Here is a 27,913-nt window from a genome sequence, read left to right on the forward strand (position 1 = left end):
GAGCCTCTGTAAAAAGCAATGTTTCTCCAGATGTGGCTCGTGGAATTCCTGCTTCTGAATCCCAGAGGTACTTGGACTGTACCCCAGACTTTAAGAATCAGAATCTCTGAGGGTGGGGCCACAGAGCCTGCATTTTAAGTAAGCAACCCACATGATTCTTAAATAGGTTAAATTTGAGAAACAGTGGATTAAATGCATTATTAAATTGATGTGTGTGGTGTGTGTGTCTGCTTTGCTGCACCCTCCAGATTACAGGGACCTCAAGACTGAAGCCTTTATATCTCTTTTTATCCTTGTCAGTGGCCAGCCCAGTGCTTTGCTGTGACATAGTAGCCCTTTAATGAGCACCTGTTGAATAAATGTGTGTATCATAATGAATGTATTTTTGTATTTTTCTCTGATAGGTGGACATTTAATGAGACTTTTTCTATAACTGGCATTTTAGTATTCTTTCAAGTATATTATTTATATGTTAGGCTTTAGTGTTTATACTTTAGTCATTTCTAATCTTTTTCTGTGTTGGTTTAAGTTGTATTAATGACTAGGTTTTTTTTCTTTTTTTTTATTAGTTTCTGCTTTAATGACTAGTTTTATAAGTAACTCTCTAAACAAAAGGGATTGAGAAGGGCATTTACTAAGCCATCACTTTTGCCAAACTGTATTTAATAGTGTTTTAAGTACAACACATTTAAATACCCTTTAAATCTGACCTTCCTTCATTGGAGTCAGACAAGAAATTCATTCATAGAAATTTGGAAAGATACTTTCACTTCAAGGAAATGTGTACTAAAATGTACGCTTTTCTTTCATGTGGTCTTACAGTAATTCTCTCGAAAAACATAGACAATTTATTTTAACAATCATTTTTTTCCTGATTTATTGATAACATAGTTTAAATAAGGGTTTTTTTTTGTCTTTTGTTTTTGTTTGTTTTCCATTGAAGCACCCAATCCTGCCCTAAGATTGGCAGAATTAACTTCCCCTACTTAAATATAAAAATGAATTTCAAGAGATACTGCCCAGAAGAAGACGCAAAGATGGAAAGTTATGAGCTAGAGACAGGACTCTTTAAACTCCTCACCCATATCAAGGATATAAAGGCATTAAGAATGAAGTTGACAGATTTGTGAAGTGGATTTCTCTGTAGAAAGAGCCTAGTGAGAAAGGCTTCAGTGAGATCATACAGTGAGATTGGTGTGTGTCTATGAAAGTTGGGACATGCAGTTGATGACTGTCTGACTCCTGCCTGAAATATCTAAAGGGCAAGATAGCTGTCTGGCTGCTGACGGGCGAGTTAAGGCAGTGGGATTGGCCTCACACCCAGAGTTGTCCGTACAAAGAATGTGTTTCCCATGGATCATTATGGAATCCTGTTAGCTCCTGTCCATAGAATCTCCTGGAAGTAAGTGGAGGCCTCTGCACAGAACAGCCGAAGCTATCCCTGATTCCTAGGGACCACAGTAGTGACATGCATTCACTCAGACAAGGATGCAGGTGAAGGGAGATCTCCAAAGAGCCCACCAGAAAGATAACACCTGTTAGCACCTACTCCATCTTAGGACAGCACCTGTCAAGTACGAATTTCTGTACCCTGTATTTATCTTCCCTCCCTCCATCGGTGGAGATGTCAGATATTATAGTCAGCAGTCTGAGAGAAGAGGAACAGAGAAACAAATAAACAGCTAGTCATGCCCCTCCCTCAACTACAGGCTTCTCACCTCCCATAAGCTTTAGTAGGGGGAGGAGAGACGATTTAACTATAAATCAACTTTGATATTTTGTCTTATTGATTTTGTTTTAGTTTAGGCTGAACCATATGAAATTGTTGCTGTTTGATCCTTTTTTGACCTACAAATATAGCACTTTCATGTGGTACAACCTAAATTAAAATATAGAGCTTTTTTTAAACAGACATTTTAAAACTAAAAATAATAAAAGTCATAAGACATTTATCTTTCCATCCAGTGAGAGTAGAAGAATTTCACCCTAAATAAGTTTTAAGGGATCATGGGCCAAAAAAAAAAAATTTACATTCTAGTTATACCTCATGAGTTCTTGTTTGTTATATCGATATTAATTACAATTATTCACTTGATACAAAGGTAAAGATCAAATATTATGGCCTACTCTCTGCAGTCACAGATTTTTCATTTAGTAATTGCAGTTATTGGAAAGGAGTCTCAAAGATATGGAATGTTTCTGGAAGTAATTTTCACCTCAACAGAAAAAAAAAAAAAAGGAAGGGAGGAAGGGAGGAAGAAAGGAAGGGGGAAGGAAGGAAGGAAGGAAAATAAATTTTAAAACTTTCATTCAAGTTTCCATATGACAATTAGTATACATTAGGAAAATGCAATGCAAGTGACAAAAACATTCACCCTAAATAGTTTCTCAAAGTTTCTCCCATGTTTCTGTGCAGTCCCATTAACACTTTTTGCAAACATAGTCAAGGAACTTTTGCAAACCAGTTTTTTACCCAAGACAGAGTAAAGGCTATAAAATTGTTCTGTAAAAAACCACCTATAAAAACAAACCTGAAACACTCTGAGCTTGCCATAAAAGATATGATGGTATAAACGTTATGGAGGTCTTATTGATCCTCAATACCTAAACATAACATTGCTTTTAATAGTAAATGAGAATGATATAAATATGCCATATACAAGTGCATTACCCTAAATAAAAGCAGTAAATTGTGAGGCTTGATATAAAAGTGAAATATACTAATGGAACAATGTCTAGACTGTTCCTATCAAGAGTATAGCATAATATTAAACCAGGCAAAATAAAAGAGGGAAATTCATTAAATTTTAAGAATTTTATTTATCTTTCTTTTTACGACACATTTTATGGCCATTTCCCTAGGAGCCTAAACTATGAGGGCTGATTCACTGTTTGGAGGTCTGAGAAGAAACCTGTCTGAGATGGGCAGCCATATCCTTGTCAGTCAGGATGTCGTTTCTGAAAGTGATGTTGTGAATGTGGTGAATCTTCCTCTGCACTAGCGTTCTGGTCTCCGTTGTCCTCTACCTCCATTCAACACTCATCTGAGTTATTTTTCCCATGTAGAGTCCAGATCATGGAATTTCCCTGAATAAAAATCTCCTATCCTTGCCTGTGGAATAATACCCAAGCTCTCCAGTGACTTATAAGACGTTCGTCACCTAGTGGCTGTCATTCGACTGTCTCCTGCCTCCTTCCCCTCTTGCCCTGTAGCCACTCTTACCCTGGCCTTCCCTGAACACGTTGCTCTATGCTCTCGTGATTCTCTCTGCCCGGAAAGCCCTTCTCCACCCCAGGCCCCCTGTGCGAGGTAAACTTCTGAGACTCAGTTCAAGGGTCACTTTCTCTGTCCTTTTCTGTGGTTATTCCCCCAACCCTTCCCAAGAAAAATCCCTTCACCTCCGTATTCCCACAGCATTTACACACCCTTCGTCCACTGCTCTCATCTCTCAGTGGCATCGCTTTTTGTTTCGTGAGTGCGTCTCTCCTGGTGGAATGTGAATTCCACAATGACAGCATTGTGCCTTAATCCTTTTATTTATGGAATACAGCTCAGAGTTTCCTGCACTGCCTAGCACGTAGGAGGCAAGTCATTTATGTTGGAAAAATGTAGTTTCTGGAATTTTTAATTTCTCCTTGTGTTAAAAATCATTATTGTACTGACCACCATCTCTCACTCAGCTAGAAGAGACTTGTTTTTGGGGGACACCCCAGATTCCCCTTTACATTGTGTTTCAGGCTTTTCTTTGCAGGTGTTCAACACATCTAGCCCCATTCACCTCTGGTCCTGATTTCTCCCATAGTCTTCCCCATTTTAACATCTTCTAGCCTTACATTTTTGAGCATGGGTCAATTTTATTGCAGCATCTTCCATCAAGCAAGAGACCAGCTAAAGACATCCTTTTCTTAGGACCTACATCTTTTTTTTTCCAAATAAATTTATTTATTTTATTTATTTATTTTTGGTTGCATTGGGCCTCCGTTGCTGCGCAGGGGCTTTCTCTAGTTGTGGTGAGCGGGGGCTACTTTTCATTGTGGTGCGTGGGCTTCTCATTGCGGTGGCTTCTCGTTGTGGAGCACGGGCTCTATGCGCGCGGGCTTCAGTAGTTGTGGCGCACAGGCTTAGTTGCTCTGCGCCATGTGGGATCTTCCTGGACCAGGGCTTAAACCCATGTCCCCAGCATTGGCAGGTGGATTCTTAACCACTGCGCCACCAGGGAAGCCCAGGACCTACATCTTTAATTTACCGACTTTATTTGTGTTTCTGAGGAATCATTTCATCTACCTGTGAACCAGTCCTGTTCATCCCTCTCCATAGTGACAAAGGTGCAGCCAGGTTTCAGCTAACACAGCCTTGAATGGTTTGTGTTGACAGTTAATTTGGATTGCAGGCTGTATTACCACCACATTCATACTCTCACTTAATTGCAGTAGAAGCATGTTGTAGGGCAGGGCTTTTGCACCTTACTTTGGTAAAAAGAAACATAAAATGACCAGATGCAAAGTCTGAGCTGTTATCAGATTAAGCAGTTGTGCATCCTACAGAAACACAGAAAGCTTTACTGTGCTTCCCTGTCATTACACCCCTAAAGAAGCTATTGATTGGATAATGTTAATTGTTGAATGAAAACCCAGAAACTTAGCTCATTTGGGGCATTAAAATTTAGGCGCTGGTGTTATCACTCTAACTTAAGAATACAAGGTAATCGTATAATTCTAAATGAGGAAATAATTCCATTCCTTCCTGATTCTTTGACTCAGTATACTTAATAGCTATTTTAAACACTTCTCTTTTTTAAAAAACTCCCTTGTCATTCTGCTGTGACTTTAAGTTTTATGAGAAAAAAATTCGTGATTTTTGTGATTTCTAACAGCATCATTCCTTCCATATTCCTCACACTCACTTTCCTCCTTGTTCTTTTCTACCCTCAAAAGAGAAAAAGCCATTTGGATAATTAACTCATTTTAATTTAGCAGATATTTATGAAGTATCTTATTGGTCAAGTATTACGCTAGATGTGATAGCAATATAAATAACAGACTCTCATACTTTGTCCCTAATCCTGAAAATCTTCCAACTTAGAAATGAAGTAAAGTCTTGTATTTGGATAACTGCAATGCATGACAGTGTGCCATAAATATAACAAGGGTGAATAAAGCAGAACAATTAATTGATCTTTACGGGTAGATAACTCAATATTAGAATAAAGCAATATTTTCCAAGCTATGTTGTTTGAGGTGTTGAATATGTTCCCTACAAAAAAATATTCTCTTAAATAAAAATAAAATACATCAGGGCTTCCAATTCGTGATTCACAATGCATGTTTTCATATTAAAGATTCCGGGAGCACTCTCAAAAGAATCCACTTATGAGTCAGAGTAGAGCAATGCAGGAGTGAGAGAAAGCCTTGCTCTTTTGCTCCATTTGAAATTTGTGGCATTTTTTAACTTAATATAAATAGCAGAGGGAGGCAGACAGACAGAGACAGAGAAACTGTTATACTTTGTATTAACAATTGCTTTCCAAGATTAATTTGATCATGGACTCTTTTTAAAAACTCATACCTAGCAACTGAGAAAGTTAGTATTCCCTGGAAAAGGGTAAGGGAATATTAGTTTCGGGATTATCTGAAACATGATTGCAAATTTTATGTTTAAATGGAAAGTTCTAAGTGTTACAAACCTCTTGTTCATGTAACAGAATCCTCAGCCAGTTGTGTGCCTGGTTTATGCTATAATGTGAATCAGCTCTTACTTCTCTTTGGACTTAGATTGTAATTACAACTGCTTAATCAAGAAGTTCAAACTGCATCTCCCCAGGAGCTAAATGTGTTCCTTACAGTTGTCTCTGAAAAGTAACTTTTCTTTCTACTGTGGTTTATCCCCCCTTTGTAAGAATCTACTGTTACTATTTTCATCTACTCTTTTACTGATGCCATAAGCTGCTCTATCCATTCTCCCTTAAAGAAAGCCCTCATTTAACTCAGTTTCTCCTTTTAGCTGCCATCTCTGCCTACTTTTTTGCATTTAGCAAAAATGCCTAGAATCTTTCCATCTTTACTATTCCTCACCAGCTCTCTACTTAACTCCACCCTCTGGGTCTTGTACCATTCCAATGCAATTGGCCACTTCAAGTCAAATATGGTGATTATTGATTGTTTATCTTTCCGCAAATTCTGGAATGATTTAAATGTCTTTAATGATCATCCTTGACAGATTTCCCAGGCTCAAGCCTGCTTTGCTTCCTCCCATTCTACTATCATACTCTGCTGTCTGTTCTTTACCTGGGTAGCTCATTCAGAAACCTGGATCCTCCTTCCTCCATGAGGGCCTTGTGATTCTCTCTCCCCCTGTTTCCTCACCATGTGTGTTCATCACTTTTTATCTCATTATTTAATTCTCATACTTATTTGACTCGGTTGTAGATGCATGTATACCCATTATGCTAGTACAAATCTGTTTCACCTGCCTTAAATTATAAACTAAGCTGGGACTGAAACTATTTCCACTAAAGTGGGTCTCACCAGTACTCAGCAAAGCATTATATATGTTTTGTGATTTGAGCATTCTCCTGTGATGACAATTAATAAATGGCACCCTTTTCTGGGCAAGACATAGCTGACCTTATTCTATCTAGTTCCTAAGGAAATAAGAACCCCTGTGTCAGCCGGAGACCTACACTGAATGTCATTTTTCTGAGATGTGAGTTCCCACTGCCCACTCTTCTAATTTCCCACACTTCTTTATATCTCTCTTTTTCTGTTTATCATTATTTCCCTACTATCTCAGTTTTCTACTTGCCTATGTGAAATGTTATAGTCATCTAGTAAGAATGTATGAGGGTCAACTGTGAGCAAAGCAAAACAGTGGTACAGGATAAGAGAATACCAAAAGCTATGATGTAGTCCATGCTCTTTACCCCTGCTTGCCCCTTCCTAACTTATAATGGAGTTGGGAGATAAAGCACGCATGCAAAAGTTGAGAAAAACACAGGGCTCACAGGAGCAGCACAGACAAGTTTGCTTCACAGTTTGAAGAAGGGGAAGATCAGTATGGACTCTCGGCAACTAGGTGGACAAAGCTGCAGAGAAAGTGAAACTTGAATTGAATCTTACCGAATGGGTAGACTTAGCTTAGTTGGAGGGAAAAGGAAGCGCATTTGGTCTGGATAGAGTTCATCCTGAGGAGTCCTGAAGATGAGGATGAATAAAGAAGGTAGGGCCAGACTGTTGAGTGGCTGAAAGTCAGGAGGAAAAAACTGAATTTTAACCTATAGGCCTAGTATTCAAGAATCAGCTTGAAGCTTTATCTACTTTCTATTTGAATTAAAGTACAATTCTCTTTTAAAGTATATTTCAAAGTCCTTGATGTAGGCAATGAAGAGTTATTAGAGTTTTTGAACAAGGAAGACACATGATAAAAGCAGAATTTAAAGACAGTTAATCTACTATTAATATGTAGAAGGGGGCTTGCCTGGTGGCGCAGTGGTTGAGAGTCAGCCTGCCGATGTAGGGGACACGGGTTCGTGCCCCGGTCCGGGAAGATCCCACATGCCGCGGAGTGGCTGGGCCCGTGAGCCATGGCCACTGGGCTTGCGCGTCAGGAGCCTGTGCTCCGCAACGGGAGAGGCCACAACAGTGAGAGGCCTGTGAACCGCAAAAAAAAAAAAATATGTAGAAGAATTTGAGGAAGTGGAAATGGAGGGAGGGAGATCAGCAGTGGAAAGACCCGTGACTGCCGTGGTCCAGGTTCAAGGCAATGATGTCTGGCCTGGGCTGAAGAAGGAGTGCAGAAACATAGATAATAGCTGCCTTAGATCCAGTTCCCCAGAAACAAACTCTGAGAGGAGGAGTCAAGTGATAGCAATTCATGAAGGGAGTGCTTCCAAAAGAAAATAGGAAGGGATTTGGGGGAACAAAACAGAGCAGCCACAGAGGACAAGAAAGCATGTGAGTCCAGGTGAAGTCAAGGCCTCAGCCTGATCTGGAAGGGGCTCCAAGTTAAGTCAAGGGGCTGGTCTTGCATTTTCCTGCACTCAGGCATTACCTATGGATCAGGGCAAGGGGTGAAGAGGGAGAAAACTCCCAGGCACTTCTGACTCTTTGAACCTTTGGGGCAAAGCAGCTCTAGCAGTCCAAGGACAGTCATCTGGGGAAAGTCTCAGGTGGAGCTGTTAGAAGCAAAGTGTACAGAAAGGGTAAGGGAACAGGCAGTTATAAGTTCTCTTATATCCTAACATTCACAAAAAATAAGCTTATGAAAGTGAGATATATGTTAAGTAATAAGAGAGATAGAAGATATAAAGCACTGATCTCTGACATACCAAGGTGTTACATCTTCTGCTGTTCCTGGTGTGAAGATAATTTTTCCAGATAATCCAATTCATAGTAATCAGTTCATAGTATGTTCTATGAGATATGGAAGGTGTGTTGTAAATGTAAAATGTTACATCACAAAGCAGCCTTATTTAGTTGGCATGACTTCCATCTCTTCTCATGTGAGCTCCTCCCCATGTATAAATGAGATGCTATTTTTTTCCTGAGGAGTTAATAGCTTATCACTAAAATTTGATCGAAGGGAACAGTACACTCATTAGTAAAATGTAGTAGGATTGTTGGGCAGTGCTATGTGCAACCGCATTTGGGATTCATGTGCAAAACTTTAAAATGAGACCAGTCTACAAGGTATGTGACTTTTGTCTAACAAAATTCAGTGTCATAGGATCACACACAGAGAAAGAGATATTTGAACTTAACCAGAGTTGGAAGTTAGCCAAGTTAGTTAATGGGGGGAAAAAAGGTTAAAGTAGTTAAATGTTTGCAAGTAAATGATTATGGTGATGGATCATGGAATCTAGGCTGGGTACAAAAAAAAAAAAAAAGATAAGATCTGTGAATTAATTAGACATCTTAATGTGGTCAAGGAATTGATGAATTGGATATACTAGGTAAATGAGCCAAAGTTAATGATCAGAGAGAAGAACACTTGACATTGAGATTGAGGTGCTGCAATTTTTCCAGATGACAAGGTGAAGGCTAAGACCTTGGAAGTGGATAACATAGGCAAACTAGAGGAAAATATTACTAAAGCCAGGGAAGTCAAAGAAATGAGAGACTAGGGTGTTCAATAGATTAATCCAGGTAGTAAAATGTCCAAGAATAATGACAGGAGTGACAGTTTTCAAAGTTCTTTAGTCTCCTGCTTAATCAAATCTAAACAAAGAGAAGTAAAACAAAACCAACTCTGTAAGACACCCTGAATAGATGAGCAATTAACTTCCACAGCAGCATTTATTCACCTTGGTACCATAAGTTAGGTATAATGATTATCGAAGTAAAAAAATCATTTTACTTGTGGTTGAGAGTCCGCCTGCCGATGCAGGGGATACGGGTTCGTGCCCCGGTCTGGGAGGATCCCATATGCCGCGGAGCGGCTGGGCCCGTGAGCCATGGCCGCTGGGCCTGCGCATCCGGAGCCTGTGCTCCGCAACGGGAGAGGCCACAACAGTGAGAGGCCCGCATACCGCAAAAAGAAAAAAAAAAAAAAAAATCATTTTACTTTTATTTACCCTGAGCATTTATATATACAAAGACAATGTCAAACCTACATGGTTTCCCTTAATAATTATTCAGTGTCTCCCTGGATTACTAATTAAAAGCTGTTAGGGTCATTGGGAAAAGAATTTTAAGTCTATTCAGAGAGTAACAGATAACTGTACATAACATTTAACTGTCAAGGAAATAACCTGAATTGGAGTCATGGGAAACTAATAGTTGTCTTTTTCCAATTATAACAGCACATAGTCTTGGAACAGATGGTGACAGATATTAGGTGAAAGATACAGTCAAAGAGCAAACCTAACCTGGACACCGATTGAGCAGATTTTGTGTTTATTCAGCTTACGGTGTACCTTTTCTTATACTCGCATATGTTCTCTAATTATTTCTTATTTATCTGATATCTGATTCAGCAATTCTAAGGAAGGATTCGTATATCCTATTTCTTTTTAAAAAAATGATCTATTTACTTGTTTGTTTGTCTGTTTTATCATATTGTCTAATGTATCTTGTTTGTCTGTTTTATCGTATTTTCTAATGTATCTCAGTTGGCTAGCTAACTACCTGAACTCACTGAGTGGCCATGTAGTGGCAGCAGCATTTAGCAAAAGCTGAGGTGATTAGAGAATGGGGGGAAGTCAGCTATCTGTCAATTTTTTAAAAAAGAAAGTTTTTAATTTAAAAATAAAAGAGGAGACTTAAGTGGGAACATAATTCTATGTGCTGTAACAAGTGAGTTTACACCTATAAAGATTTAACATGAGCACCTAAAAAACAAAATATGACTAGAAAAAAAAAAGAAAATGAGGGGATTTGGGCGAGGTGAGTTTTTACTGAGACAAAATAGAGGTGAAGGAGACACATCCTAGACTAGGCCTCCTTCTGCCTTTTCATTATGGAAAGTGAGGTTTTTTAAACTCAGCTTCTTCATTTATAAAATGTGGTACTAATTTCTGTTACTATAATTTGAATAAGTTAGGAAAGAAAGCTAAAAAAAAAGCAGTAAAAATATAGGATAGGGGCTTCCCTGGTGGTGCAGTGGTTAAGAGTCTGCCTGCCGATGCAGGGGACACGGGTTCGTGCCCCGGTCCGGGAGGATCCCACATGCCGCGGTGCGGCTGGGCCCGTGGGCCACAATTGCTGAGCCTGCGCGTCTGGAGCCTGTGCTCCGCAGCAGGAGAGGCTGCGATAGTGAGGGGCCCGCGCACCGTGATGAGGAGTGGCCCCCACTTGCCACAACTAGAGAAAGCCCTTGCACAGAAATGAAGACCCAACACAGCCATAAATAAATAAATAAATAAATAAAATTTAAAAGAACTCAAGGTCTTAGTGTTCAAACATCTTTAAAAAAAAAAAAGACATTCCTTTGGGTAAAGAATTCTCTGAGTCCCTAATTTTGGGGTAGGAAGGTTAAACAAAAAGTAACTTCAGGCACAATTCTTGATATAGATTAGTTTATTGGTTCACATAAACCTTCAAAGGAGGGTGTAGAAAAAAAATAAGGAAAATGGGCAAGGGGTGGGAGAGGGTCTGGAGCAAGGGAAATCGAAGCAGTGGCACTTAACCTTCTAAGTCATTTTACTTCATGATGGCTCTGCAGTTAGCTGCCTGCATTTTCCAACCTGTAGGAAAGAATGAATGAAAGGAGAATGGCAGTAAGAGAGGGAAGACAGAGAACAAGAAAAGAGAGGGAAGGGCTGATTTAGGAGATGTGACGCTACAGCTGAGCTACATAAAGCAGGAAGCACATGTGTGTCTTTGCCATATACATCCCCTGCTTATTCTTCCAACTTCATCTTGCCCCACTCTCCCCTCCTAGCTTGGTCCAGACTCACTGACTTTCTGTTCTTAGAGCACCTACCACTTTCCCAGCTCAGCTTCTTCACTTACACAGTTCCCTTTGTGTGGACCCCATCCTCCCTCTCAGCCATCATCTGAACAGGTCTCCACCCTTCTAGCACATGTCTTTTAAGTCTCAAATATCACTTCTGAAAGGCCTTCCCTGAGTCTTCACTTTAAATTAGGCTCCTAGGTTATACTTGCCAATAATAGCTTTTCTGTTACAGCCCTTTTCACAGTTTGCGATTGAACCTGTATTTAAATGATTCTTGTGTTTAATCTCTCTCTCCCTCTAGTTTAGAGGCTCCATGAACGCAGAGGCCATGTCAGTTTCATGTTCTACCCCCTCCCCAAGCTTACCAGAGTCATTCAGTAAACACTGTTGAAGAGAGAAGCCAGTCCTTTGAGAGGTTTAATAACAACACTTTCATTTGTGTTCTTTGGCATCCACAAATGGCAGTGATCATTACCATCAAAGTAGAAAGATTTGTGTACTGATAGAGTTTTAAACTCATCTTAAGGACTAAAATGTATTATTACATCTGATGCATATGTTTAAATGCAAAAAAATTGAAACAGGGAGGTCTGCTAGATGGATAACTCACAGTGGCTTGGTATTTCAGGTTGGAATTGTACAGTATGGAGAAAATGTAACCCATGAGTTCAACCTCAATAAGTACTCATCAACGGAAGAGGTGCTTGTTGCAGCAAATAAAATAGTCCAGAGAGGTGGCCGCCAGACGATGACAGCCCTTGGAATAGACACAGCAAGGTATATGGATAAAAAAATAAGCCAAAGTAAAAGACTGTGCAAAAATAACTGCTTATGATCTAGCCCTTTGGAGTATTAACTGAACAGTTGCCTTAGCAATATTTAAAGCCATCTTGTTGAAAAGAGATTCAACTGATTAACTAATAGTTGTAAGATCAAATTTTTCTATATTACAATCTCATCACTCTTCTTATCTTTCCTCTTATTCCAAGGCTTTGATTGATGGAGAATCAGTCCAAAAAATCGCTGTAGTCTACGGCATCACATGCTTGGGTACTAAGACATAATATTAGATAATATCTTTTCCTTTTATTCTTTGTTTTCAGCTTCTAGGAATCTCAATCTAAAAAGATGGATTAATATCAGTCCGCTTCTACTCAATATATATCTATACCCTAATATGTCTATAATTTTATAGCATTTTACATATTTAAATTTTACGGATTTAGGGTTATTGAAGCTCTCAAATAAGAGTTTTTAAGAGGGCAAATTAAATGTTGTCTTATTTGAAATCATTTTCAGTGAAAAGATTGAAAAGAACTGGAGGGGCTTCCCTGGTGGTCCAACGATTGGGACTTTGTCTTCCAATGCATGGGATGCGGGTTCCCACATGCCTCACGGCCAGAAAAGAACCAAAGCATAAAACAGAAGCAGTATTGTAGCAGGTTCAATGAAGACTTTATAAATGGTCCACATCAAAAAAAAAATCTTAAAAAAAAAAAAGAAAAGAAGTGGAAAGGATTTCATGATTTGTACTCTCTCTCTTTCTTCCTTACTTTCTCCAAATTCCCTCTAATTCACATCCCTCCCTTCTGCAGTTTCCTTCATGGAGCACACATAACCCACCCTGTGGTTGAATTTCATTCTATAAGAACGTATAGAACTGTCCTTTTCTTACAAGGTTCAGCTCCTCTTCTCTGTATTTTTTCTGATCTCACTCAGCTCTTATCTTTTGCTGTTTCTCCCCTTAATCAGCATGAAAGCTTCTGAACAAAAACTAAACAATACCAAAATCACAGGAAATCTAATGGTCAGTTTGACTAATGTTAAGGATCCTTCTCTTAAGTGCCTTCAACTTCTGGACACTCAATTGATTCTGAAGAGTTGATTACCCATGACCTCACTTCACCTGCCTGCTAAGATCAGTGTTTTAAGGGGGCTGAAACAGTTAACATGGATACTCCGAAGAATGGGTTGGATTTTCAAAAATTTAAAATTTCATGTGCAGCTTTAGACTCATAAATGTCAGAAAAGCATGTGGTTCTAGTTATATGGGGCCCATGAGAAAAATAACCACAAACAGATGGGGTAATTTTACATTTACCTGCCCGTAGATCACCAATTTGCATGCACAAAAGTGCACACATTTAGGTGTGCTGAGTGTGCACTCTTAAATAATTGACTAAATGTGACCACACAAAGTAAATCAGAGTGTTCTTTGAAAGCTCTGAGCCTGTAAGGAACTTTGTTTTCCAAAGGCAACCACTTAAGATGAATATTCATTTTTGAAAACTAACTGAAGAAATATTCTGGCTGCTTTTGCTCCTGCGTAAATACCACTCTAAATACCATGTCCCTATATGGTTTTTGCCTATGTGTTTCACAGAGGGTCTAGCTGTAGGACACAGAGTTTATTGAGTTTTGTACATAAATAAGACTCCATAATGATATTACTAAGTTCTTTTTTTTTTTTTTTTTTTTTTTTGTGGTACGCGGGCTTCTCACTGCCGCGGCCTCCCCTGCTGCGGAGCACAGGCTCCAGACGCGCAGGCTCAGCAGCCATGGCTCACGGGCCCAGCCACTCCGCGGCACGTGGGACCCTCCCGGACTGGGGCACGAACCCACGTCCCCTGACTCGGCAGGCGGACTCCCAACCACTGTGCCACCAGGGAAGCCCTGAGTACACTTCTTATATCATTTTTTCATGTTTAAGTTTATTTTTAATTGCTCTTTATTCCTTTCAGGCAGGACCAGTTGCAAATAATATTTCTAAATTTTTAGAATCCTTTACCTCCATTTTCAGTGTCTCCCAGTTCAAAATATTTTTGTGTCCCCTTATCCCTATCCCAATTTTTTTTTCTTTTCATTGCTTCACAGTGTTTAATCATAAGGCCTGGATTCTCCTGTCCCAAAGAAAGGGATTCTCCTGGGATATGTTAATGTTTAAAAACATGCAGGGAAGTCAATGCTTATTTTAAAGAAAGAATATTGGATGCTGGTAATTGGGGGTCAAGGGCAATTTGCTGAAGATACTTGAAACAGAAAGGGTATACTCAAGAGCTCTGCCATAGAAAGCCAGCCCTGGTTTCAGAGCTAACAGATTTTCTTTAAGGAAGGTCGTTTAATCATCTCCTTCAGCTGATGTTCATTTAGTTATGACCTTGATCTTCAAGAGAATTAGGAAGTTTTGGTGATCCTCTAAGGAATTAAAACTGTAAAAAGGATTAAATCTTATCATATCGATGTCCAAACTTCATTTAAAGACTAACCTTTAACATCTATTTTTCACCTTTGTCTGTGCATAGAAAGAACTCAGAGAATCTGTTTGTGTAGTGTAGAGGGCAGAGACACACAGTTTGCCAGTGATCAATATATTTTTTTAAATAGCTTCTTTTTCTCTTTTGAAAATTTTAGGAAAATTTGAAAATGTAAAAAACAGTACAACAAAATCCTATGTACACATCAAACAGAATCAACAGTTGTTAACATCTTGTCATATTTGCTGTTAGTCCTTTTAAAGGAAAAATAAACACAGATAAAATCACTTTGCTCACATCACAAGGATCCTCTCTCCCTGCTCACAAAATACCCACTACTGTGCATTTACTATATATCTACAGTAGAGCTAATGTGTACTGTGGCAAACTGTTGGAAGGTGAAAGACAGGGGTTTCTTTGGTATATCTCAACTGCAGCTCTTTGTCCTTATGACCAAAGTAAAATATTTAAAATGACTATTCAGCACAATGATTGCTGCATTTTACACCAAAATCTAAAAAATATTATATGAAATCCATTCATTGTTTCAGTCCTAAGTAAAATGTACTCTTCTTTTCCAAGGCTCCAGAGGGGAAAGTAGTTGAGTAAAAGAAAATAATAGAGGGAAAGTGTGCCTGAGTGTGTGTGTGTGTGTGTGTGTGTGTGTAGAAGGTACAAAACAAACAAAAATTGTCAGTTTCCTGTATCTTCCATCTCTATCCATAAATGCTTGTTGAATTAAATCAAAATTCCTTTCTTTGAAGTTAGGTTATAGCAGTTTTCCTTTCTCTCCATGTCACCTCGTCCCACCTCACCCCCAGCAGCTTGTGTCCTAAAACCTAGTTCAGACTTTCATAGCTTTGCCAAACCCTCCTTGCCCCCCACAACCCTACTCTGTCACTGACTCAGACCACTGCCATCTGCAGTCTTTAATTCCTATGTCTGAATTTTCACCCCACATCCAAGCGCACTCTCAAGCACTCACAGCCATACAAATACTCTGTTTTCTTCCATGCCCCCTCCATAGCTTACAGGATGTCCAAGCTGTTCTGTGAATGTCAGAGTAGGTGGGGGAAGTGAGGACTAAAGCAAAAGCTCTGCCAAAAGCAGAAGGAAAGAGGCCTGTCAAGCAAGAGAAGGAGTGTTTACAGAAAAAGGAGTGACTGGGAAAGTATTTAAAATCTGACCTTCTCTAAATCTGCTGTATGCTTGTCACACTCTCCCTTTGAAGTTTCCAAAGAATGAAAGACTGCTGCCTTTTGTTAATGGAATCTATGGTGATTGGCAAAATAGTAACCTCTCCATCATCTGGAATAAATCTTAAACTATTACAAACGATGAGCATCATGCCTCCCAGCTTGAACAATGGGCAACAATGTTGATCTTGGAGGGAAAGCACTGGGCTACCTGGAGTTGACAGTGTTTTCATTTTGTTTATCACTTTGCCTAACCTTGGGCTGGTGTTTTATTTGCTGCTCTTTTGTCTGTGATTATTTCAGGAAAGAGGCTTTCACTGAAGCCCGGGGTGCCCGAAGAGGGGTTAAAAAAGTTATGGTAATTGTGACTGATGGAGAGTCCCATGACAACCACCAACTGAATAAGGTCATCCAGGACTGTGACGATGAAAGCATTCAGCGGTTTTCCATAGCTGTAAGTACAGGGCTAGAGATGGCTTTCAGGCTGTGGTGTGAAGAGAAAAGCTGTGTGCATATCATGGTTATTTTATGAGAGTTACACAAACAAGGTTGAAAAACAGAAACTTCTCCATTTCGAAGTAAACTCTGTGGGGGCAGGATTGGGTCTTGCCCCTTTTGTGTCTTCAGCACCCGACACAGTGCCAGGCAAATGGAGACTCAGCAAACAATCACTACAAGAAAGGAAGGAAGAAAATAAGGAAAGATAAAAGGAGGAAGAAGGGAGAAAATACATTAGAAGAAGGAAGGAAGGGTGAGAGAGAGAAAGGGACAGAAATAGGGCGGGGAAAAGAGGAAGGGGAAGGGAGAAGAGATGGAGGGAGGGAGGGAGGAAAGCATATGCCTTCAGCCTAGGGGGAGAGGAGTTTCTTAAGGTGATTTTTTAAATAAGTCAAAGAACAAAAGATTTCAGAACTCTAAAAGTTCAACCAAAATTGTTTTTCAACAAAATCCCTTTTATTTAGAGTAACAACAGATATTACCCACAATTGTTTTTCAGCATTGAATCAGTGATATTTCCCTTTTCCCTTTCAAAAGTGTGATCAGTGAAAGACACTCCACCCAATAGTAGGTAGGGAAGAAAAAGAGATTCATCCCTGATGAAGTTCCAGAACACACAATTAATTCACTTCTTCCCTGGGGCAAGGTGACTGTACTTCTTATTTTATAACCAAGATAACTAGGTTGTAAACAGTTGCAACATTTTCTTTCTCATTTGGGCTACAAGATGTAGAAAAAAAAAAAAAAAATTAAAACATCTCATTATTTCTCTTTCCCTTTGTTGTTACTTCAGTAAGTTATCTTTTGCCAACTGTTATTCAATCGATTATTACCTCTCCTGTTACTATAGCTATTTTGATCTTTTCAGTGGTTGAGAATAATTCCATATGGCTCAGCCTTCACTCAGAGATACTGTCCACAATTAGAGTCTATGCTCGGTCTCTTTAGTATGCAAAGCCAGCGCATGCCCAGTTTGTCCCACACAACCAGGGACCAGAGGTGCCATCATGTGTTCAACTTCTTCCCAGAGGATATAGTCTAGCATTCCAGGTACCATAGATGCAGGCCATGAGCTGAATTAACCATCAGCAGCATTAACAACGTTCAGGAAACTTCAGTGGAAAGAAAGTATCTATCAGTGGATTGCTTCTTAATTTTAAGTGAATCTTATATCACTTTTGCATTGTATCTGGCTACATAATCAGTATTTCTTGCCCTTAAATCTCTGTTTCCCTTTGTTGTATCCCTGGTTGATCATTCATACTTTGCCTCTTATCTGGTCAAAAAGAGGTCTCATGATTGCATTAATCTTCCTGGAGAACCATAAACTCATGAGTTCCTTTCCCATTTTAATCAGTGAATTAGCATCAACTTGATCTTTGAAATGGTATAAACAAAGTATAGGAAACTGTCACTTTATCAATAATTATTTATTTTCCTAATTCATCTTTTTTCCTCAGTGAACCTTACATTTTTTTTAGTTTGTGCCAAACTAGGAAATAAGACATTTATTTTACTTTCTCTCTTTGTTTATTCACACAGAAAGGTTTCAGACATTTCTTCACGTCTATTCATGATGCATGAGATCAAATGTTCATGGGGGTCTGTGGCCCTATTATTTCCTGGACTGTTCCTCCTACTCCATCATTTTTTTTTTTTCTTTTTGCTGTACGTGGGCCTCTCACTATTGTGGCCTCTCCCGCTGCGGAGCACAGGCTCCGGACGCGCAGGCTCAGCGGCCATGGCTCACAGGCCCAGCCGCTCCACGGCATGTGGGATCTTCCCGGACCAGGGCACGAACCCGTGTCCCCTGCATCGGCAGGCGGACTCTCAACCACTGCGCCACCAGAAAAGCCCCTCCATCTTTTTTTCCCCCCACCATTTGATCCTGAACACCAGAGACGTATGTCTTGGGGGGAGACAACACTCAAAAAAGTTGATTACCGAAAGTATAAGCACCCTGTAATAAAACTGCACACATTTCCTGTGAAACATCCAGATTTGGTGAGGGTGCTAAGCTGGTTGAGGACCCTGTTACATGGTCTCTATTCTGTCACTTGAGGATATTAGACATTGCTAGCAGGAGACTGGGGTTTTTTTGTTTGTTTGTTTTGTTTTGTTTTTTAAGTTTTCTTCTTTTTTTTCCTTTTTACAAATTTATTTATTTATTTTTGGCTGCTTTGGGTCTTCATTGCTGCATGCGGGTTTCTCATTGTGGTGGCTTCTCTTGTTGCAGATCACGGGCTGTAGGCGTGCGGGCTTCAGTAGTTGTGGCTCGCGGGCTCTAGAGCGCAGGCTCAGTAGTTGTGGCACACAGGCTTAGTTGCTCCGTGGGATGTGGGATTCCTGGACCAGGGATCAAACCCTTGGCCCCTGCATTGGCAGGCAGATTCTTAACTACTGCGCTACCAGGGAAGCCCAGGAGACTGTTTTATATTCAGATTCTAATCTTAGATGATAATGGCGGGGGATTATAATGGCTGTGAAAGTGTATCACCTACAGCATTCAAATGAAACTAAGCAACTTAGAAAGTATCTTAGAATTTCATTCATTTGCACACAAAAGGCACTGTGCTACATGTAAATGAGCCTTACACTTTACATTTGACATATTTGCCTCAAGGGAGTTTCAATTCTGAATGTCTATTCCAGGTAAATATTAGCAGAACACCAAATGCCTGGACTTGACGTATTTGTATTAAGCGAAACAGAAGTAATTTTTAAGTATTATTTTGTATCTCTTTTGATTTATGGAAAATAATGTTTTTACCAGCTACCAGACCCTTGGGTGAAGGATCAAAATACATTTCTTCCTGTTTTCATTTTCATTCTTTGATGCAAAATAGTTCAAACTGGATGCAAGTCATAGTAATTCCAGGGAATTCTTTTCTCTTATAGTTTCTTCTAAATATATGCTCCCATATTACATTTATACATTTTACTTTTATTAAGTGTGTCAGTTGGGCATCTTCCCCATTGAACTTTACCCATTTGTCTCTGTCCTGTGACATAGAGCACTAAATATCTGACAACGTTTACATCACAGTTAAGAACCTAAATTATGCATAGTCCAGGAGTCTTTACAATTTTTGTGTATTTTCAACAACATCAACTTGTAAGTGAAATGGAAGTTAACATGTCAATTCAATAGTGAATCTAGAATATGGTAAATAGGAACCAAGGAGGAAAAATAGTGACCTTTGAGCCCAGGATGTCATATATATAACTTACAGAATAAATTAGGTAAATCATTGGGGACTCAAAAGGCTTCATACCATACAGAATTTGTATAAATCTAAAAGAAATCCATGCATAGCAAAACTGCTGACAAAAGACGAGTCTGCCAGTGTGTCCAGAGGAGAAGACCAAGCAGAGAGTGAGGTGTTGAGCAAGGCCCCAGGGATCCTGAAACCCACACCATGGATGGAATGGAGACTCCAGACCTCGGAGACTGCCTTTTCCATCCTTAGTCTAGGACATGTAATACACCCAGCTATGGTGAGATACCCAACTATAGGAAGAGCATCTTAATTGTTTTTAAATGAGAGAGGATTTGTTCAATGTAATAAGAGCAAGTGGCCCTTGGGTTTTCCCTCTCTATTTGGACAATTCTCTACTACCATTCCATTAATTCTCTTACCCCTCAAGCAGCTAAAGTGGGAAAAGAACTAGTGGCCTCTGTTCAATGATGTTTGGCATTTGCTTTTCAGCCAGATAAACACAAGCTAAGTTTTTGTGTTCTGGTTCGATTTGTAAGCTGCTGGTATAGATCTTCCTACATAAATCTGGACGTAGTAGTTGAGAGTAATTTCAAAAATCAAAAAAGCTCCACAGGGCTTCCCTGGTGGCGCAGTAGTTGAGAGTCCGCCTGCCGATGCAGGGGACACGGGTTCGTGTCCCGGTTTGGGAAGATCCCGCATTCCGTGGAGCCGCTGGGCCCGTGAGCCATGGCCGCTGAGCCTGCGCATCTGGAGCCTGTGCTCCGCAACGGGAGAGGCCACAACAATGAGAGGCCTGCGTACCGCAAAAAAAAAAAAAAAAAAAAAAAAAAAAAAAAAGCTCCACAAACAGTGTGCCAATTGTCTTAGAGCTGCCTCTAGTTTTCCTAAATAGTGCGCTTTCTTCAAAGCAGCTCAAAGTTAGTCACATACAGTGAGGCATTTTGCCTCTAAGAACGTTTTACAGATGTAGGAGCTACAAAACTGACAAGGGCACTGGAGTGACTCTGCTGTGGTCCTGGAGCTTAGGAGGGGGTTCAGATGCTGCAGTACTTCCTCTGGGCTCCTCCAGCAAGGGGAAGGAGCCAGGAATAAATACCCCACCCCCTTCTCACTAGGAAGGAAAATTTGAGAACCAATGCACTTGCTGCTTGACTACTTGGTGCCCAGCTCCTTTTGTCACATTAACATTTAGCGTACATTACAGTGATTCAGTTGTCGATCTTAAACCATTATGCATTTTGTGATACAAATAAGCAAGTATGTTGTAGGTCATAAACAACAACACTGAAAACAATAATTTTAGTTATTGTCTTTCTGCAAGTGAAAATCTGTACCCATCTTAATAAAAATGTCAGTTTTTAAATCTACCATTCTAAATCTAACATTAAAAAATACGTGTAGGGCTTCCCTGGTGGCGCAGTGGTTGAGAGTCCGCCTGCTGATGCAGGGGACACGGGTTCATGCCCCGGTCCGGGTAGATCCCACATGCCGTGGAGCGGCTGGGCCAGTGAGCCATGGCCACTGAGCCTGTGGGTTCGGAGCCTGTGCTCTGCAACGGAAGAGGCCACAACAGAGAGAGGCCCGCGTACCGCCAAAAAAAAAAAAAAACCTGTAGAAGCTGAGAGCAGGAGGCCAAGGGGAGGTGGGGGGACCCATGTGCTCAGAGGAGGAGGGACAGGGCTGGCCGGCCAGAAGACCCAGAGGACCAGCACTGACGCCTCTGCCTGCGCCCACCTGCCCACGTGTCCAAGATCCAGCCAGTCCTCCATGCAGAACTGTGGTTGGGGACTCTTTCAGTTCTTCTTTGCCAACAGGACTTTGAAAGCACCATAGAGGTCTCTGTTGTTAATGATGCCAGACAAATCTATGACTATTATTTAAAAATAGAGGGTTTCCCTGGTGGCGCAGTGGTTGAGAGTCCACCTGCCGATGCAGGGGACATGGGTTCGTGCCCCGGTCCGGGAAGATCCCTCATGCCACGGAGCGGCTGGGCCCGTGAGCCATGGCTGCTGAGCCTGCGCGTCCGGAGCCTGTGCTCTGCAAGGGGAGAGGCCACAACAGTGAGAGGCCCACGTACCACAAAAAAATAAATAAATTTTAAAAAATAAAAATGGAAAGTAGAGCTAGAAAAGTCTAGTATCTTTGTGGTCATTGGAGGTCATGATTCTTCTCCCCAGGAAGTCGGATTTTCTAAAAAATCAAGCAATAGCACAGAGTTCACGGTCTTACCTTTGCTTTTTGGATTCCAGGAGCACAGAATTGAATTAATCATGATCCTTGGTTCAGGAGAGTTTCTTATCATTGTTGAAGCATGGCCCACTTTGTTTGTTTCTGTGTTTATAATTGTACCTGCATACTTATCGTAATAGCATTAAAGCATCCATGGATGTACTACCCAAAATGAGAGCTAGCTTGGTCCTCTGACAACTTACATCTGACCACATTCACCACCTGCCTTCCTCCACCTGGTAACCATCAGCCCAAATCCTATATTCATCATGTCTTGCTCTCTTTTTCTAAATAGTCCTTTGGTAGCTGTACATATCTGAAAAAATTAATTTTAAAAGGTTTACTTGTTTTTAACTTTATAAAAAGGGTTTCATGCTGTACACAATATTTCAAAACTTTTAAAACTTAATATTATATTGTAAAGATTCATCCATATTGTTGCATAGCATTATAGTTTATTCAATTTTTCAAAATTGATGAAACACAAGCAGTGCAAAATTTCAGTGTGAACACTGTGCACAAAGTGAACAATCTGATGAGTTTTGACACTTGTATACATCCACATAACTGACACCATAATTAAGATATAGAACATTTCCATAAAACACAGAAATTTCCCTTGTACTTTCTTTCACTTTTAATATTCACCTTCCATAGGAACCACTGATGTAACTTATACCATCATAGCTTAAGTTGCCTATTCTATTTTATATAAGTGAAATCATCCAGTATGTACTCTTTTGTGTTTAGCTTGTCACTCAACATGATTATACATGATATTTTCTGTATTGGTGATTCATTCTCTTGTTATCATTATTATCTACTGTATGAATATACCACAATTTGTTCTATACTGATTATGGACATTTGGGTTGTTTCCAGTTTGGGTTGTTATAAATAATGGCGCTATAAGTGCCGATTTAAAAAAATGTAGGGGCTTCCCTGGTGGCGCAGTGGTTGAGAGTCCACCTGCCGATGCAGGGGACGTGGGTTCATGCCCCGGTCCGGGAAGATCCCACATGCCGCAGAGCGGCTAGGCCCATGAGGCATGGCCACTGAGCCTGCACGTCCAGAGCCTGTGCTCCGCATTGGGAGAGGCCACAACAGTGAGAGGCCCGCGTACTGCAAAAAAAAAAAAAAACAGTAGAAACGTCCTATCTACACATCGGGTTGGGTTTTTTTAATTTTTTGCATTTTTAATTTACATATTATTTTTATTATTTATTTATTTATTTAACTTCTTTTTGGCTGTGTTGCGTCTTCATTGCTGCGCGTGGGCTTTCTTTAGTTGCAGCGAGCGGGGGCTACTCTTCATTGCAGTGCGCGGGCTTCTCATTGCACTGGCTTCTCTTGTTATGGAGCATGTGCTCTAGGCACGCAGGCTTCAGTAATTGTGGCTCGCGGGCTCTAGAGTGCAGGCTCAGTAGTTGTGGCACTCAGGCTTAGTTTCTCTGCGGCATTTGAGATCTTCCCAGACCAGGGCTCAAACCCGTGTCCCCTGAATTGGCAGGCGGATTCTTAACCACTGTGCCACCAGGGAAGCCCTACATATTATTTTTTAAAGATTTTTTCATTTACTTTAACTTGAACATTTTCATATTTATATACGTTTCTATATATTAAGAAATATTTACATTAACTAAATTTTTCAGAAGAAAAAATGCAACACACAAAAAAATTAGTTGGACTTCATCAAAATTAAAAACTTCTACTCTTCAAATGATCCTGTAACAAAAGGAAAAGCCAATATATAGACTGGGAGAAAATATTTACAAAACACATAAAGGATATGTATCCAGAATATTGGGTTGGCCAAAAAGTTCATTCGGTTAGTGAATACATTGTTCAATAAAATTTTTGGTGAAAATTAAAAATTTGTCTTTTATCTTTACTTAAAACTGAACAAACTTTATGGCCAACCCAATATATAAAAAATCTCACAACTAAATAACAGGAAAACAAACAATCCATTTTCTTAAAAATTGGCAAAAGATCTGAACAGACACCACACCAAAAAAGGAAATACTATGGCAAATAAGTAGGTCTCAATACCATTAGTCATTAGGGAAATGTAAATTAAATGAGATACCACTACACACCAATAGAATTGCTAAAACTGAAAAAAAATTGCTAAAAGGAAAAAAACTGATAATACCAAGTGCTGTCAAGGATGCAAAGCAGCTGGGTCTCTCACACATCACTGGTCGGAAAGGTAAAATGGCAAAATGGAACAGTTATTCTGATAAACATTTTGGCAGTTTCTTATTCAGTTAAACATACACTTACTATAGAACCCAGCACTCTCATTCCTAGGTCTTTACTCAAGAAAAAATAAAACATAAACCTAAGTGCAAAAACTTACAGCAGCTTTATTCATAATCACTTGAAACTGAAAACAACCCAAATGTCCTCAACAAATGAATCGTGCTTCTATATAGTAGAGTCCTACTCAACAATAAAAAAGACTGAATTACTGATACATGTGACAGCATGGATAACTCTTGAAAGCATTATGCAAAGTGAAAGAAGCCAGACACAAAAGACGACATACTATTTGATTCCTTAAATTTAACGTTCTAGAAAAAGCAAAGCTATAAGGACAGAAAGTAGATCAGTGTTTGCAAGGAGTTAGAGGGAAGAGAAGACTGACTACAAAGGGGCAAGAGGGAACTCTTTGGGGTCATGGAAATAGTCTAATCTCGATGTGTTAGTAACACAACTGTATAGGTTTGTCAAAATTCATAGAATTGTACATCTAAAGAGGGTGAATTTTATTGTATATAAATTATATCTCAATAAACCTTACTTTAAAAAATTTAAAACTAAATGTTTGAGAAAACCCACTAGAAAATCTAAATAATTATGGTTAACTATAGTAGATAATTCCTGCCTCTCTCTCTTCTCTGTTTAAAAGAATGCCCCTGTCTTGAGCATTTTGTTTCAGACAGGAATGTCCCAATTGTTTATTTTCTAAATTGCCAAGTTAGATTACTACTTAGTCCAACATCTGTTTAAAAAATATACGTGTCTGACTTCCCCTTGGTAAGAGTTTCAGGAAGTACTGCCTATTTGAGATCAAGCAATTCACTGGCTAATTACTTTTGCTAGCAAATGGTGATGTCACTGACTGGAATAATTTCAGAAACACTCAGAAACTGTAACATTACTTCTGAACTATCAGACTTTAAAGATACAGCTGTTGATAAACAGGGACACAGGAATGCCAGAGAAGAAACTTTTGCAAACATACAAGATGCCCTTTATATTTTCCTACAGCAATTATAGAATATAAGAGTTAATATTAGAGAATCTACAGATTCTGAAAATTACCCTTCTAAGAATGTGGAAGTACATAAAAATTTCATTATGCCACAGTACTATACACTCTCTTGCTTATTGACACAATGCTTGAGATTCTTGTTTAACATACAGAATTTAAAAGATATTCTTGCTGTTTTTGTCATCTTAGATTCTTGGCAGCTATAATCGAGGAAATTTAAGTACTGACAAATTTGTGGAGGAAATAAAATCAATTGCAAGTGAACCCACTGAAAAGCATTTCTTCAATGTCTCTGACGAATTGGCACTAGTCACTATTGTTGAAGCTCTGGGAGAAAGAATCTTTGCCCTGGAAGGTATGACTAGTTCTCATAAGCCTGAATATTCTCTCTACAATTCAAACTCAACGTAATTGGTTTCGATATTTATTTCTACCATGTGGCTACTGCATTTTTACTGTGTACAATAGCCACCATGGAACAATGTCCTTTTATATAAATCTGTCCATTGAGATGGCTATTTCACATAGCACTGTGTCTGCTGGCAGCTCTCTTTGTACGGACCCGGCAGTACTGATGTGAGGGCCAGATGAAGACAATGGTCGATGTAGACACGCAAGAACAAAAATGTGCCCATGTGTTTTATTCCTTTTCTGTGACACAGGTTTAGAAGATGGAGACACTAACTCAAGTTTGGTTTTTGTTTTTGTCTTGTTTTTTCATTTTGGGCTTCTGTGGGACAGTTCTTGTATAATAACTTCTTTGTTCATTTGTTTTCATTTGTTCATTTATTTTCTCCTATTTTGCTCCTTGTCCATTTTAAAGATCTTCATGGAACTCTGCCTCAAGACCCATGGCAGTGAAACATTGGTTCACTATATTTGTCTGAGTCATGTTACTTCTTTGTAAATGTTTTCTTTGATTTTTCAACGGCAGCTGGCCATTGGGGATAATGAGTCATGGCATTCCCTCCTCTGCCTTAGGTAGACAATGTCAAGGAACAATGTACTTTGGAACTAGATCTTCCCTGACAAAAAAAAGAAGTCTTCAGAATTGTTATGCCAGGCAAACTGAAAAAGCCTCCTCCTTCACATTCTCTGATAATCTGGAGACTCAGAGAACATGGCTTTTTTTCTCAACCTAGGATGAGAAACCACCAGAAAGTTCTGCTCTGTCTGAATCCTATTGACTCTGTCCTTGTGAGGACAGGACACACTGAGGACTCTTGTTTTTCGTCTTAAACATAGAAATTTACAAGCACCTTCTCAGTCTCCTCTTGGTGTCCATACATCTGTTGCTTACATCTGTGTCTCTATTTCATTTCTAAATCTCATCTTAAGTAAGCAAGTAAATATAACCTAAGACTTGTAGAAATGAATCCTGTAACAGCTATCAGGTGGAGGAGAGATCAATTTGCCTTAAATGACATTTTCAGATTCTTTCTAACCTAACTACACCATGCATTACAGGTTATACATTGAAGTGCCTACATACCCAAGAAGTGTCTCCATATTTAAAAGCAAAATCATTTTATGAGGGACTCCACAGATTAAAAATGTCTCCCATATCTTCATTGCTGCACTTTCAGGGCTAACCAAAAGCAGTGTTTTTACTAGCCTATTTTTGACTTTTTTCACAATGAGATCCAAAAGGGCTTCATTTCCTTTTTACTTTGGAAATCTCCATTTCCTATCAACATTTATCTTTATATGACAACTAGCAGCAATTGTGAAAACCAGGCTTGCCGAAGGACAGCGCCACCTAGTGAGGTGAGCGGACCAGCTATTTGCCCATAAAATCAGGAAACTACTGTCTCCCGTTCCCATCAAGCACTGGGGAAAATGCTGAAATTCCTAACCAGAAGCTGCCCAGTGGTCAGATTAGATATCGCAACACCCATGAACAAGGGAGGAGCTGACATTAAGAAGTGCCGGCATGTACGGTGTGCTTTGCCAGGATGCCAATTCAGCAGGCAGAATTTCACAGAGCTTCCTTCTCTCTGTTCGCAGTTGTTCTCTCTGTTCGCAGTTGTTCTCTCTGTTCTCAGAACAGCGGCAGGGGAAGGTGCTGGAACTATGTAGGTCTCCACTACTGCATTCTTATAATTGATCTTGCAGAGATAAATGAGAAAGCACCTTACACCATTGTGGGCCTAAAATAAAGGTTCAGATTAAAGTTAAAGTGCATCTCAGTCATTTAAATTAGAGGGCAATTTGTACTGAGATTAAAATGATATAGTTGAATTCTTGATTGATTTCCCCATTTAATCTAGTCCTATAAAAAGGCAATTACTGATGTATTTGTTAACAAATTTATGCAGGTAAATAACTAGTAAATAAGTTTGGTTTCACAAATTTGATTGTTCTCATGCCTCAGTGAAAGAGTAGTTTGACTTTTAAAAAAGTATGTGCTATTTTTAACTTATCAGCAAAGCCAAATAAATCAGTAACTCCCTCCTGAAAGCAAATTACTCAACATTCCCTTAATCCCCTTAGGAGGCTGTGGCTTTGGCTTGGTGAATATTCTGAGAGCAGCACACTCCCATAGAATGCTCTGGATTATTTCTGTGTTTCAGTAAAGAGCTTCAAAATGGGCACAGGATCTCTAAAAAAAATAAAAAGTGTGATTGAACGGCATGTGGCCTGGAGCCCTGTCAGAAAGTCCCCTCCTGATCTGTGAGTGACACCCACAGCCAGAAATTAGAGCACGTACCAACCCAGAATCCCTAACCCCTTTATCACACAATGGAATTCTGAGATGATATAGGGCAGGAAATGCAGGTGAGGCTGGTAGAATCAAGAAACCTCTTTAAATATGTGGCTCAAATGTTATTATCCCTGTGACC

At 39.6% G+C, this 27,913-nt stretch overlaps 1 protein-coding gene across 1 annotated transcript in view; it reads left to right on the forward strand.

Moving 5' to 3' along the window:
- The window catches only part of ITGA1 (integrin subunit alpha 1), a 163,429-nt gene that overhangs the window by 76,683 nt on the left and 58,833 nt on the right, over positions 1-27,913 (forward strand). The window contains exons 7-9 of the mRNA XM_081230400.1: positions 12,021-12,169; positions 16,146-16,296; positions 25,260-25,425. Coding sequence (XP_081086526.1) covers positions 12,021-12,169; positions 16,146-16,296; positions 25,260-25,425 — 466 coding nt within the window. The remainder of the gene's footprint in view (positions 1-12,020; positions 12,170-16,145; positions 16,297-25,259; positions 25,426-27,913) is intronic.

This window comes from Mesoplodon bidens, assembly GCF_964165515.1.
Source record: "Mesoplodon bidens genome assembly, chromosome: 4".
In the NCBI taxonomy this organism is placed as follows: Eukaryota; Metazoa; Chordata; class Mammalia; order Artiodactyla; family Ziphiidae; genus Mesoplodon; species Mesoplodon bidens.